Source organism: Pan troglodytes, chromosome 5 (assembly GCF_028858775.2).
Source record: "Pan troglodytes isolate AG18354 chromosome 5, NHGRI_mPanTro3-v2.0_pri, whole genome shotgun sequence".
Lineage (NCBI taxonomy): Eukaryota > Metazoa > Chordata > Mammalia > Primates > Hominidae > Pan > Pan troglodytes.
In genome coordinates, this window is record NC_072403.2 from 111,843,781 (window position 1) to 111,859,624 (window position 15,844).

General features: G+C 36.5%; 1 protein-coding gene across 5 annotated transcripts in view; it reads right to left on the reverse strand.

The window, feature by feature from the left end:
• Positions 1–12,927: 12,927 nt before the first annotated feature.
• The window catches only part of MCHR2 (melanin concentrating hormone receptor 2), a 75,888-nt gene continuing 72,971 nt past the window's right edge, over positions 12,928–15,844 (reverse strand). For 2 of the 5 annotated variants that reach the window (XM_001141159.7, XM_001141240.6), the window contains exon 6: positions 12,928–15,676. In XM_001141159.7, the coding sequence (XP_001141159.1) occupies positions 15,361–15,676 (316 nt within the window). In that variant the 3' untranslated portion in view covers positions 12,928–15,360. The remainder of the gene's footprint in view (positions 15,677–15,844) is intronic. The other 3 variants (XM_054686169.2, XM_009451712.5, XM_016956048.4) reach the window with 2 other exon arrangements.

Below are 15,844 nucleotides of genomic sequence, written 5' to 3' on the forward strand. Positions count from 1 at the left end.
AGCACAAGAATCAGGTAATTGTTTAACTAGGCCAGAGTTGTTTTCTTCAGGGACCTGGCAAGGGCAGTAAAAGCCTATAACAAGCTGCTTCTAAGTTCGCCCTAATTGAGCACTGACTCCCCCTTGAGGTTTCTGATTGAACTTTTTTCTTTTTATTGCTGTGAGCAATACAGAAATTAATAGGCTAATTCCCGTACCTGGTCCATACGGTATCTTTTGACAAATAATAACATTATTATTTAAATGAGTGTTTAAAGAGACTAAAGTTATTTCATATGAGTTTTTGCAGTTACATGCATATTTGTGCTAGACGATAACTACACACTTAGTTCTAGTCCTTCTTCCATTGTTCTACAGAAATCTAGATGACAGTCTGTTTTCTGTCACCATCCAGCATTGAGAATCCCCAGAGGCCATTCAGGCATTTGTCTGTGTTGGCAATGGGACATTTCCTCAAGTCAAAATGGAGAATTTCTGCCCATTTGCTTTCACTTTTTCAAAATGACTGGCCAGTTTTGTTGAAATAGCCTAACCTTATACCTTAATAATCACTTACACAGAAATTAACTACTGTCCCTGTTTCCTCAACTTAGGAGTTCTAAAAATCAGTATAGGCCGGGCAGGGTGGCTCACGCCTATAGTCCCAGCGCTTTGGGAGGCTGAGGTGGGCGGATCACTTGAGGCCAGGAGTTCAAGACTAGTATGGCCAACATGGCAATCCCCCGTCTCTACTAAACATACAAAAGTTAGCTGGGTGTGGTGGCGCACGCTTGTAGTCCCAGCTACTCGGGAGGCTGAGGCATGAGAATAACTTGAATCTGGGAGGTGGAGGTTGTAGTGAGCTGAGATCATGCCACTGCACTTTGGCCTGGGTGATAAAATGAGACCCTGTTTCAAAAAATAAAATAAAATAAAATCAGTATAGCTCATACTGCACTACATGATTTTTATAACTTAAATTCTGGTTTCATTTTTAAAGAGCACTTGGTATTCAAAATCTTACACTGTTTCATAAACCTTTCAGCACAAATCTGTACAGGGCAGTGACATGTTGTTTTGATTGTGTCTCAGCTCATTTATTTAAAAGGCCTGGAAGTTTGTTTCAGCAGATTTCCTGCAGGTGTGTCTGATTACCTGGGCTCCACTGATTCAGTAAGATAAATGGAAAACTTAAATCTTCATGAAATAGGGGCTTAAGGGAGAAATTCTGCAATGAATTGTCTTAAGAAGGAAAAAGTTCCCCATCTCTAGATATACTTAATCATAGGCTTGCTGACTACTTGTTTGAGACACTTTGGGAAGGAGAGTAATGTAGAATTAGATAGCTTATAAGATCTCAGCCCATTGAGAAATTCTATGAGTTTAAATTATGTGAAAAGATTGTCATATTTAGCTTTCAGATCTATTGAATTTTCAGTGACAGGCATATGGGCTGGAACCCAATATAGTAAGTTATCATTTGCGAAGCCTGGGTTCAGTACGGTAGCAACTTCAGAAAATCCTTTGCTGAATTTGTTCTTCAGCTTAAAAACTTCAGTCACTATTCTTTAGCCTTTTTCTTCTTCCTTTTCCTGGGGTGTCAAGCTCTATGCTTGCAGAAAAATTGTTAACGTTTAAATATTAGGGAATCCAGATAACATCAGGCATAAGCATTCTTTGAAGAATCTCTAATGGTTCTTAATCATTTTGGAATCACGGATGCTTTTGGACCCTGCCTAGAACAGTGCACATTGAATTTTACAGGCTTAGAGGATTCACCCCAGATTAAGAATCCTTGTAACGAGCAATAGAAATGATCCCTGAAAGTATCGAAGACCCGAAACCATAAAACTACTAGAATAAAATATTGAGGAAATGATTTAGGACATTGGTCTGGGCAAATACTTTTTAAAATAAGACCTCAAAAGCACAGGCAACCTAAGCAAAAATAGAAAAATGGGATTATATCAAACAATCAACAAAATGACGAGACAACCCGCAGAATGAGGGAGAAAATATGTGCAAACTACTTGAGGGGATGATGGATACCCCACTCTTCATGATGTGCTTTTTCACATTGCATGCTGTATGAAAATATCTCATGTACCCAATATATATATACCTACTATGTACCCACAAAAATAAAATAAAATAAAAGTCTAGCGAAAAAATATTTACAAACTATTCACTTGACAAGGGATTAATGATCAGAATATATAAGGAGCTCAAATAACTCTGTAGCAAAAAAAGATCTGATTAAAAATTGGACAAAAGATCTGGATATTTCTTGAAAGAAGACATACAAATGGCCAAAAGACATATGAAAAAAAACCCAACATCACTAGTCATCAGAGAAATGCAAATCAAAAGTACAGTGAGATATCATCTCATCCCAGTTAAAATGGCTTTAATAAAAGAGACAGGCAATAATGAATGCTAGAAAAGATGTAGAGAAAGGTGAAACCTCATACATTGTGATGGGAATGTAAATTGGTACAGCCACTACGGAGAACAGTATGTAGATTCCTCAAAAAACTAAAAATAGAACTACCATATGATCCAGCAATTCACTATTGCGTATATATCCAAATGAAAGGAAATTGATATATCAAAGAGACACCTGCACTCCCAAGTTTATCGCAGCGCTATTCACAATAACCGAAATGTGGAATCAACCCAAGTGCCCATCAATGGATGAATGGGTAAAGAAAATATGGCATATATACACAACGGAATATTTTTCAGCCATAATAAATGAAATCCTGTCATTTGCTGCAACATGGATAAAACTAGAGGTCATGTTAAGTGAAATAAGCCAACCACAGAAACACAAATATTATATGTTCTCCCTTATATATGGGTGCTAAAAAAGTGAATTTCATGCAGATAGAGAGTAGATTAGTGGTTACCAGGGAGTGGGGAAAGTAGAGGTGTGGATAAAGAAGAAAAGTTGATTAATGGGTACAGGTATACAGTTTGATAGATGAAATAAGACCATGTTAGATAGATAAATAGGGTGACTATAGTTTATGATAATCTATTATATATTTCAAAATAGCTAGAAAAGAATTTGAATGGTTCTTGCATAAAAAAGACACAAACATTTAAGGAGATGAATATTCCCACTACACTAATTTGATCTTTACAAATTATATTAATGTATTAAATTATCACATACATCTCAAAACTATGTGCATCTATTTAAAAAAAGAACCTTTGCAAAGAAAAATGTATTCTCTCCAGTGTCTCATATTCTTACTTTTTAGGGACTGCCAGGACACACCAACTAGTCCTCAAGTTATTCTTAAGAGGCATTGAATTTCTTTGTAAATGAAACACATTAATGGAAGTAATAAATACCATATCCCCTGCCCAACAATAACCAAATTATATTTACATTAAAATAATCTGAGAATGGAAAAGGAGTTCATCAAGCATAAAAATTGAGAAAATCACAAAGGAAAAAAGCTAATGGATATGATGTAAAAATATAAAAATAAAAGATGGGGCCAGGTGTGGTTCACGCCTATAATCCCAGCACTTTGGGAGGCCGAGGTGGGTAGATCACTTGAGGTCAGGAGTTTGAGACCCATTTGGTCAACATGGTGAAACCCTGTCTCTATTAAAAATACAAAAATTAGCCGGGCGTGGTGGCACTCGCCTTGAATCTCAGCTACTCAGGAGGCTGAGGCAGGAGAATTTCTTGGTCCTGGAAGGCAGAGGTTGCAGTGAGCTGAGATTGTGCCATGCTCCACTGCACACCAGCCTGGGCAACAGAGCAAGATTCCATCTAAACAAACAAACAAAAAAGATGGTTCATCAAAGGACACCATTAACAAGATTAAAAGGAAAATGAGAAATTGGAGAAAATAATTACAGCCAACATTTAGTATATGAAAGGCCTTTTAAAATCAATAAGAAAACATTAAAAATGTAAAAAATGGCTGAAGTATATGAAAATATGAAAATACCATTTTTCCTACAGCAGTTACTGACTGATTACCATGTGGCGGACACAGAGGGTCTTGGGATAGACAAATATCCTGTCTTCAAGGAGCTTAATTCACAGTAAATGAAAATGGTCAATTAACATATGAAAAATGCCTACATGTACTTAGAGATCAAAGAAATGCACAAAATTGTTGAGAAACAATTTTGACCTGTAATATTAGTAGAGAAGAAAAATAATAATACTGAATGGTGTTGAGAAGATGGGGAACAGATGCTGTTATCTGTTGCAGGTAGGTGGTTCCATGGTGCGTGGCAAAAGGTATTAAGAATTTTAAGAACTGGGTACTCTTTTATTTATTTATTTCTCTTCTATGAATCTGTCCCAAAAAAGTGTCAAAAACTCAGACAATACTTACGTATCAAAAATGTCCATTGCAATATTAGTTATAACCTTAAAAAACTGGGAGTAACCTAAGTTCTATTTAAAAATATATACCATCATTCAAATTGTGTTAAGATAACCTATAGGCTTAGAAATAAAAAATAGAAACCATTGTGATTTTCATTTTACTTTTTCTTTTTGTATTTCTAAATTTCCTATTTTTTATTACTTTTGTAATGAAATGTTATTATGATAAAATATTAGCAATGATTATCTCTGGTTTCTGAATTAGGGATGATTTTTCTTTTCTTTTTTTGAGTTGTCTTTTTACAAAACTGACACATAGCAATTGTACATATAAATGGGGTACATACTGATGTTTTGGTACATATAATAGTGATCATCAGGATAACTGGCATATCCATCATCTTAAATACCTATCATTTCTTCGTGTTGGAAATATTCAATATACTCCTTCTAGCTGTTTGAAACTATGTAATATATTATTTTTAACTATAGTCATCTTACAGTGATGTAGATGTAGAACACTAGAACTTATTTCTCCTATCTAGACGTAATTTTGTATCTTTTAACAAATATCTCCCTATCTCTGTCTTCCCCATGCCCTGTCCAACCTCTAGTATCCTCTGTTCTACTTTTTGCTTCTGTCAGATCAATTTCTTTTAGTTTCCACATATGAGTGAGAACATGCAGTGTTTAATTTTCTGTTGTTGGATTATTTCTCCTAACATAGTGTCCTCCAGTTTCATCCTTGTTGCTGAAAATGACAGTATTTCACTCTTTTTAATGGCTGAATAGTATTCCATTGTGTATATATGCCACATTTTCTTTATCCATTCTTCTGCTGTTGGATGTGTAGGTTGATTCCACGTGTTGGCTATTAAGCATAGTGCTGCAATAAACATTAGAGTGCAGGTGTCCCTTTGATATACTGATTTCTTTACCTGTGGCCCAGTAGTGGGATTGCTGGATCATATGTAGTTCTATTTTTAGTTTTTGAGGAACCTCCAGACTGTTCTCCACAGTGCCTGTATTACTTGTTTTCCAAATTCTCTATAGTGAGCATATTCTTATACCTTTTATAAGTTCAGAGATAAAAAAAAATGTTATCTTTAAAACCCACATCTGAACTACAAGAATATATTTAAAAATGTTTTTCAAATAATGCCATCATATTATAATAATTATATGGAAGCAAGGTAGAAAGTATTCATGTAGAGAAGACACCTGGTATTATAGAACCAACTCTCTTTAGAATCTGTAGTTATTTAGCTTGATAACATTTACAGGAATTCGATTCATTGAAAAAGACGACAGAACTGAGCATTTTCCACTTGATACCTAATCTAATTTTATAATTTTGAAAAGGTTATTCTTTGAACTTTCAAACATTCTTAAAATATGCTAGGCATTTTTGAAGTTCAGAAATTGGTTTACAGAAGTGCAGGCTTTAAGTTAAGCACTTGTATTATTTATTAAATACCATTTTCATAGATTTACAGTAAGGCATTTGAAGCCACATTAAATCTTTTTTATCTCATTTATTTATATTTTTTCACATGAAATCTTAAGGAATGCAAATTGGTTGCCTTTTAGAAAATCCTAAGCTCAAATAAAGGGAAAATGTCTGCAAGGATTTTAATACATAAGTGATATGTCAGTGCTTTATCACTACATTTAGAATAAAGACATAAAAAGAGGAGGTTTAAAGAGATTAAAACATGTTTACCTGAATGATAAACATGTTTTCTCAGTTTATATGACAAATCTTTCTATTTGTTAACATCTAGATAGATATCTTTCCACATCCATGTGTGACTATGAACATGCATATAAATATGAGTATAAATATATGCACAACACATGCACACAGACACTCCTCAATATCCCTGAGAGTATTCTTTGTCTCTCTTCCTTTCTCATTAATTCATTCCTTTATTTATTTCATTAACTGTTTCCTGAATACTTCTTATGTAACAGATACTTAGGTACCACAGATACTAAGATGAGTCAGATGCATTCTGGATTTAAGAAGCTTACAATGTAGTATATAAGATAATTATGCAAGTAATATCACTGATTATACTATAATAGAGGGAGTTACAAAGTATTATGTAAGTACTAACAAGAGGATGGCTAACTTGGCTTGCTTTGGGATTAGGAATAGATGGAAATAATATTTAAACTTGGTGTAACGAGCAGAGGTTTGTTAGGTGGAGGGGAAAAAGCCCCTTAGATTTGTGAATGTATACCCCACGTGTAGGACTGACCAAACTACAGGGTGAGTAGAGGAGAATGGTCACCGCGGCTCAACTGTGAAAGGCTTTGTACATCAGGTTACATTGAAGCCTCAATTCCAGTGGCCTGGAGCATGACTGTGATCAAGCCCCAGAGTGTCCTTTGTCTCAAGGCCAAGGATCATCTTGTTGTTCTTCTGTTCCAATTATCACAGAGTGCTCCTTGCAGGTATACAATCAGTACCCCTCTGTGCAGAAGGCAACCCTCCATTCTTGCTGAAGAAGTGCTTTAAGTAAGTCCATTTTTCTCTTCAGGTGTACCTTTTTCAGAATCAAATAGTAAACAGTACTCACAGTGCTTTCAGGAGACCTTCTCATTTGCAATGATCTGGGAATCCCAAACTCTGTTAAAAAGCAGCAAACACTTACTGAGGCTGGCAACTGGGTCAAAATGTTAATTACTCTCCAACAATCACATTTTTTTTTCTCTCTTCATTTGCTCTTTCACCTCTTCAGAGACTGTAATCGAGTTTGAATTTTCCTTACTGCTGAGACTACTGTGGTGTTAAAAAGAAGTTAGCCCTTTGCCTGTCTCCCGGGCACTTATGATGTCAGACGTCACTGGGTTCTCTCCTTTTTCAAGTTAATTACATTCAGTGTGAGTTTGAATTTTCAAATCCATCTGTTTTCCCCATCTCTGTAGGCAGTTTATTTATATCTACCCTTTTAAATAGAAAAGAAATAGAACAACAGCTTCCTCATACTTCAAGCATTTTCTGTTCGCTGCTATAGCTATTTCTTTTAGAATAAAATTGCTGGAAGTGAATTTGTTTCACAGCTGCTCTCTAAGTACTGATGAAAAACTGCCCAGTGCAGGTTGGGTTTCTCTTTGTTATCCTCTCCTATAGGCATCTATTACAATTTATAGACTTGTGTGTTTGCACTTTTAATGCTAACTGGACTATAAACTCTGTAAGGGCAGGAAAATGTTTTTTCACCAAGCTGTATCTGAAACATATTTTATATTCATGCTATAGATATTTATGGAGCAGCTAGCATATTCAAATGGAATAAATGAATGAATGAATGAATCAAGATTCATAATAACTGCATCCGTTAGAGGCTCACAATTTTTTTAATCACAAGGACTATTTTACTAATTTTTACTTACATGGATGCTATTTTGGTAACCTATACTATAATACAAATCACCCCAAAACTTCTGGCTTTAAAAAAAAGAACAACTTATTATTTCTCACAATTTTGTGGATTGGTGGATGGCTCATTTGTTGGTTACATCTGAGCCACTCTCATGGCTGTGAATGCTGGAGAGTCAGCTGGTCCAGAGGGTATCATCCACATGTCTGGCAGTTGGTGCTGGCTACCATCTCGGGTACCTCGGTTCTCCTTCATGTGGCCTCTCAATCCCAGTAGGCTAGACTGGCTTCATTATGTAGTGTCTCAAGCAGGTTCAAAAGGGCAAAAGTAGAAGGTTCAAGGAAGGCTCCTTGAGGCCTACCCAGGCTTTGGAATTTACATGGTATCACTTCTGCCATATTCTATTGGTAAAAGGAAGTTTCAAGGCAGTCTAGATTAAAAATAGACTACTTCTCAATGGGAGAAATTGCAAAACACTGTGGCTGTTTTTTCAATCAAGTATTTTTAAATAATGATGTTGATAATCATGATAATGAAGATGATGAGGGGAATGATAAGGACACTAAAAGTACTGAGTATTTGCACTATCCAAGGCGTGTTTGAAGCACCTTAAACATCCATGTCTCACAACAACAGTTTGAAATGGGTGATGTTATCATCTTCAATTTACAGATAAGGAACTGAGTAGTTATTGAACTTGCTCAAGGTCTTACAGGCACTAAGTAGCAATTTAGGGATGCAAACCCAGGTTTACTGGCTTTATAGCCTGTGGTTTTTCTCTCTTCTCCCACTTCTCTATATTCTTTATGCAATAATTAATCCCTGGTGTCTGTATTATACCTTTCCATGTCAACATCAGTCTTGATTTTAAGAAACGATACAAAACTATAAAGTGTTAATAATGATATTATAAAACTAGAAAAATTATTGTGTGGCTGGGTTGCTAATAAACAATATGGTTGAATGAGCATGTAGATATGTACACACTGTTAATTTCTACTAGTAGCCTGCCAAAAAAGTATGTTAAATTCTTTTTCTTTTTAAGATTGATCTAGAAACAGATGAGCAGAAACTCCATTTAATGAATACAGATTGCAGCTGGTCCTTCTCCTGGGTTCTTATGTTAATCAATAGCTTTCCCATTGGCTAGAAATCTCAACATGGTTTCATCATCTTCTCTCTTCCTCATTCCACACAACCAAATTTATTTTTGAAGATTTCTCCTATCTCTTTCCTCCCTTGCATTTCTATTGGACACAACCTTTTTCATCTTAAAGTGTGTTCTGTGGAACAGCAGCATCAGCATCACTTGGGAGCTTGTTAGAAATGCATAATCTCAGATTGCACCCTACAGCTACCAAATCAGAATCTGCATTTTAACGATGCATCCACTGTGAAGGCTAAGAAGCATAGTGGATGAGAGCATCAGCCTGGGGTTGCTAGCTGAGTAACCATAGGCAGGTTACTCAACCTTTCCAAGCCCTGGATTCTTCATGTATAAGATGTGGACAATAATGGTATGTAGCTCTGAGGGCTGTGCAAGGATTATATGAGATTATGCACATTGCCTGGTACACTGTATGCGCTCAACAAATGGTAGGTAAATGTATACACCTTTACTGTCATTGTGCTGGTTGAGACATTATTTCCTGGCCCATTGTGATAACTTCCTGTGATTTTCAGCCTCAGGCTCTTCCTGTTCTTTTCATCACACACTCTAGTGCCAGCTATTTCTAAGAGCACAGATCTGATTCTGATCCTGCCCTCCTCAAAAAGTTTCAAGGCATCTCACTGCATTTATAAACCAACTTCTTGGCATGGAATCCACAGCCCCCTACTTTCTGAGTACAGCCTGAGAAAGAAGGATATGGTGGAAACCAGGGAGGGCCTAAGAGTCAGGAGCTTCAAATTTTTGCCCTTGTTCTGGCAACAAAAAGCTTTGTGATTTTGAGTTATCACTTTACCCTCTTTGGGCTCCAGTTTCCAAATCTATAAATTAAGTAGTTTAGTTAACAGTTTTTTAAAAAATATTTTCTTCTGTACAGGATGTGCAGGTTTGTTACATAGGTAAATGTGTGCCACGTCGGTTTGCTGCACAGATCAATCCATCACCTAGGTATTAAGCCCAGCATCCATTAGCTATTCTTCCTGATGCCCTCACTCCCCTCACCCTGCTGACAGGCCTCAGTGTGTTTTGTTCTTCCCAATGTGTCCATGTGTTCTCACTGTTTAGCTCCCACTTATAAGTGAGAACATGCGGTGTTTGGTTTTCTGTTCCTGCATTTGTTTGCTGAGGATAACAGTTTCTAGCTCCATCCATGTCCCTGCAGAGGATGTAATCTCATTATTTTTCATGGCTTCATAGTATTCCATGGTGTATATGTGCCACATTTTCTTTATCCAGTCTATCATTGATGGGCATTTGGGTGGATTCCATGTCTCTGCTATTGTGAACAGTGCTGCAATGAACATACACATGCATGTATCTTCATAATAGAATGATTTATATTGCTTTGGGTATATACCCAGTAATGGGATTGCCGGGTCAAATGTTATTTCTGCTTCTAGGTCTTTGAGGAATCATCACACTGTCTTCCACATGGTTGAACTAATATACATTCCCACCAACAGTGTAAAAGTATTCCTTTTTCTCTGCAACCTCACTAGCATCTGTTGTTTCTTGACTTTTTAATAATTGCCATTCTGACTGGCATGAGATGGTATCTCATTGTGGTTTTGATTTGCATTTCTTTAATGATCAGTTGAGCTTTTTTTCATATGTCTGTCTTGCCTGAATGTCTTCTTTTGAGAAGTGTCTGCTCATGTCCTTTGCAAGGGTCTTACATCTAGTAATTGACCAGGGTGGAACTTAAACCAGGTCTACTGACACCAGGAATTCCAAAGCAGTCAACACAACATTGAAAATTGAGGAGAGGAGGCCCGGCGTGGTGGCTCACGCCTGTAATCCCAGCACTTTGGGAGGCCGAGGCGGGCAGATCACAAGGTCAGGAGATCGAGACTATCCTGGCTAACACAGTGAAACCCCGTCTCTACTAAAAATACAAAAATTAGCTGGGCGTGGTGGTGGGCACCTGTAGTCCCAGCTACTCGGGAGGCTGAGGCAGGAGAATGGCATGAACCCGGGACGCAGAGCTTGCAGTGAGCCAAGATCGCGCCACGGCACTCCATCCAGCCTGGGTGACAGAGCGAGACTCCGTCTCAAAAAAAAAAAAAAAAAAAAAGAAAAGAAAAGAAAAAAGAAAATTGAGGAGAGGAACCTCATTCCTTATTTCTTATTCCTGGAAATAATTTTGTCAATTGCTTAGGAACAGACTTACATATGGCATTTTAGATAGCTGTTATTAAAAGATGTCTAGTATATCTGCCTTGAGTGTTTTTCAGAGAACTAGCAAATGTATTCAGTTTTATAAATTAGGAAGAACAACACATTTAATAAGCTATAGGAACCACCCGTAGTCTCAGTAAAAATCATATAGTGTTTTAGAAATGCTTTTTTCCCCTCTTCTGATTAAAAGGCTACTTTATACTTTCAAATAGGTTTCTGATAGAAGAGAATACCTTTGAAGTAGTATCCCAGAATTACACTCCCAATGATGGTGTGATGAGTCAGAGGTAGCTTTTTATCCTCAAGAAGCTCAAAGCTCTATTTTCATAATGCAATGTTAAGTTTTTCTGTTGTTAAGTAGCAAGTTCTTGTGGTTTTGCTGCTGCTGCAATATATTTAATTCAAAATTATTCCCATTTTTCTCAGTTCTTACATGAAAAAGGTAAACATTGTTTGTGAGATATTTAATCAATTTTGACCCTTTGATATGATTCACTTTTGTCTTTAAATTCAGACATTAGTAGCAATGAAATCACTTAATGAAGAATCCTTTCATAAACTGATGAGATGAGTACATTTAATCTTAGAAGAAAATGTACTGACAGTTGTCGATACCGTTTTCTTCCCCTCAATTCTGTGATGTGCATTCCACGTGTGTTTCTGAGGGTATATCTATTAATGTGAATGTTGTGTTTTTACCTCCCAAAGCAGTTATTAAATTAATGGTATATTTTATGAATTATATTTTAGAATCAAGAAACCATTGTAGATTGTTCTCTGGGACACCTAATGGGTACAGTTGATCTACAGGAAGCATAGGAGACACTGGATTTTCAGTTCTTGAGATGAGGTAATGTCTTAGGCATTAAAAAAAATTATTCTCAGTGGAGCTCAGCACAGTGGCTTGGAGATAGAGTGTTCTGTAAATATGTGTTAAATGATGAATTTACAAACACAAGAAATCAAGATACCAATTAAGTATAGTTTTTTGAGTGGACTATAGCTACATCTCAACATTGCTAAAATGGCCAAATGGAAAAATCTGATGCTACCCCTGCTAGGGTAGAGTCATAAAGGAATTGTAACTGTAGGAAGTGTAGCACTGTTCCTAACTTTAGGTGAGAGAGGAGGCGTTTTGTAGAATGAACTAAATTATTGGTGTAGAGAGCTGTCAACAAAAAATCGGGGGCAGTAAAAGAAAATATTGTTAATTTCTCTATTTTGCTTTGGGCTGATTCCATAGAGCTCTGTGAAGAGAATGGATAATTAATGTCTGCCATTCTGACAAGAAATCCAAGTAAATTCTGAGTCAGGTATTTCTTTAAAATTTGACAACTTTTAGAGCATAATTATACAATCTTGATTTACTCAGTAAACTTTTAAGTATTTGTTATAGCTATTAGCAACTGTATCAGTGTTCCACAAGGGAGGGACTATGGTTTGGTAGAAAGGACTCAGGGCTGGTTTCTAGCTGCTTTTTAGGTGTGGGTCTCTGGACCCACAATGAACTGTGTTAAAAATAATTTGGTTTATTTGTGGCTCATTTTTCTCATCTTTAACACTTGACAGTCTCTAAAGTATGTTTCAGATTCAATGTTCCATGACCCTGTGACATTATAACCCACAAAAAGCAGTAATTTCTGAGACATAATACAAGAATCTAGGTTTCCGACAATTTGGTATGATAATGAGTGCCTTCAAACTACTGGCCATATTTAAGATACATTTTACTAATTCAGAAACATTTGCTCTTTGTTGAGGAGAAGCTATTTCTATTAAGAGAATATAAAATCCCTTATAGAAAATCTTAAAAGTAGAAGCTACAAGCCTGAGGTAAATTAATACCTAAGCAATTTTTACTCATTCATTTTTATTAATTGAGATCAAAGTTTAAATGAGGCACCTAGAATTGAATAAGAATAGAATAAGGATACGATTATTATTTGACTGAGTGACAAATACCCAAGTATCATTATTAACTTCATTTGAAAGTAAACATGTATACATATCATGGCCAAACATAGAAAACACACAAAGAATCTCTATCAAATCACCTCTGTAAATCTGCATATAAATATGCTTATGCATAGAAACGCTATGTAAAGGGACAAAAATAAATTTATTAGTCACCCTTTTTATTTTCTACTTTGATTAAATGCTAAATAAAGCTCCTTACAACTCTTAGTAAATATAATTTAAAATAATTTATTGGCCAATTATTTGAGGACTATTGGGACTGCTACTAGAAAAAGGTCTGTGGTTTAAAGCTAAGTCTTTAAAATCATAATATTTTTCTGTATTAAAAAAAACAATGAAAGTAAGCAATTGCTCTTCAATTATCACATAATAAGATGTTTCTGACCCATTGTGCTGGGTCTTCAGAAGTCAATATTATTCACTGAGCCCGGACTGTTGCATCTTAGAAAAGTGAGAATGAAGACCCCTGAAACTGTGGCCATGACACAGCTTCTTATTGACGTTTTATAGGAGCATCCAGCTGCATATGTAGGTCTCTAGACCTCAGCTATGGAAATAAAATGTTTCAGATGCTACCTGTCTCAGTGTGTAGTTCTCATGTGGTTTACAGAACCATTCATCCAGATATGCATTTAGATACTATCCAGTTCTGAAATGGTGCCTAAAAATTCTAGAGTAAAATAAATAGGGTTAAAAAATCACATCTGGGTTGATTCAAATACAAGTTTATCCAAACACAATTGAAATATAAAAATGGAGATCAGATATAAAAATGGTTAACTCTTTTTCTAGAAGGGGCTGGTTGAAAATTGGTTTCAGATGTTTACGGAGAAAACAAATTTAATGTATTTAGATGAAGAAGGTGGGTTTACAGACTTTATCCACAAGCAAAAATAACAATATTTGTCTTAGTGTAGAACCCAGGCATTAAATGCATTGTTTCCTTTCCTAACTATATATAAGTCTAAAGAGGAAAAGATAGATATAATGAATACCTATGAAAATTTAAGGGCTAATTACTTTTTGTACCTTAGAACAAACATGTATACTGTAACCAAAAGGGAATGTTTCTTGTTTTTTTGTTTTGTTTTGTTTTGTTTGTTTGTTTTTTTTTTGAGATGACGTCTCACTCTGTTGCCCAAGCTGGAGTGCAGTGGCGTGATCTCGGCTTACTGTAACCTCCACCTCCTGGGTTCAAGCAATTCTCCTGCCTCAGCCTCCTGAGTAGCTGGGACTACAGGCACGCGCCACCATGCTCCGCTAATCTTTTTGTATTTTTAGTAGACAGGGCCTCACTATGTTGGCCAGACTGGTCTTGAACTTCTGACCTTGTGATCCACCTGCCTCCACCTCCCAAAGTGCTGGGATTACAGGCGTGAGCCACTGCACCCGGCCAGGAATGTTTCTTAATTATGCTTAAAGTCCAGAAGTAAAGTATTATTATTAAAGTGCAGATGCCAGTTTCTACAGTTAGCAGGTGTGAGAACAAAGGTAATCTAAAATGATGCTTAAAACATCAACTCATTTCTATCAGACTTTAGTTCTCCTCTTGTAGGGCTACAGGAGAAAGCAAAAGAAACTCCAAGTTACTGGGTTCTCCAGTGTGATAAGTAAAGGTTGTCAAGGTCGTGCAGTAGAAAAGAAACAGGCAGAGCTGAATGTTAGCTCAGCTCTTAGATAGCTGTTGCAGCATTAGGCCTATCATTTCTCCTTTCTGAGCCTTAGCAAACAAAGGTAATAATACTTATTTCACAGGTTTGTTACATGTAATCTTACACATTGCATGTGTGCAATAAATGGTAACTTATTCTAAAAGGTGGGGCTTAGTTGTTGAGGGTATTAGTATTGGACCATATAAAACTGACATTTTTTATAGATAAAAAATAGCCAAATTTCAGACTTCACTCTAAGGTGATACCCTCCTAGGAACCTTGAGGAAACTGTTACAGTGAGGCCACAGTGTGGAGGGCAAGGTCAGGTTCCTTGGTGAGTTTTGAGTCAATGGTCATGGATGGCCATTTTCATTAGTGACTAGTTTATAATATGCTGAAATAATATACACCATCATGAAGCCTGGGTATCTCAGACTATCCCATTCCCTACCCACAATATAGATCAACATTTTACATCTTGCTAAAGTTAGCATATTAAGCTCATTGTATTTGCATGGTTACACTTCTCTTCCATGCTGCTAAGAGTCACAAGTACACAAGAAGAATGGGCATAAACATATCGGTACACCTGCCCTTTCTAATAATACCAGTAAGATAGACAATCATGTCTAGACTCATGGTGATCCATGTACTTTCCTAAAAGTGTGATTTCAGAGTGTTTCCCATATTGTTGATTTCCTTCTCAGTCACTCTTCTTTGGATTTGAGGCAGACGTTTCTGGAAATTTCCACTCAGCAGGATGTAGAGAAAAGGGTTAATGCTGCTGCTGGCATAGCTGAGACAGATGGAGAGGTAATAACCCACATAGAAGGCCAGTGTGGGCTGTTCCATCTGTAAGTTCACCAGTTGTATCACATGATAGGGGGCAGCACTCAGGATAAAGACTACCACCAGCACCAGCACCATCTTTGTCAACTTCATCACTCTCTGTTTTGGTACACTGGGATTGCAGCTGCAGAGGAAACATTCAGATAGACAGGGTATAAACAACCATAGAAATTATGGGGCAATGTGTTCCTAGAACCTTTTGGACAGTTCATAATGGCTTTGCAGTGAAATATGAAGCTCATTATTATATTCCTACTTACTCGGTGCATTGTGATATATTCTTTTTTATTCT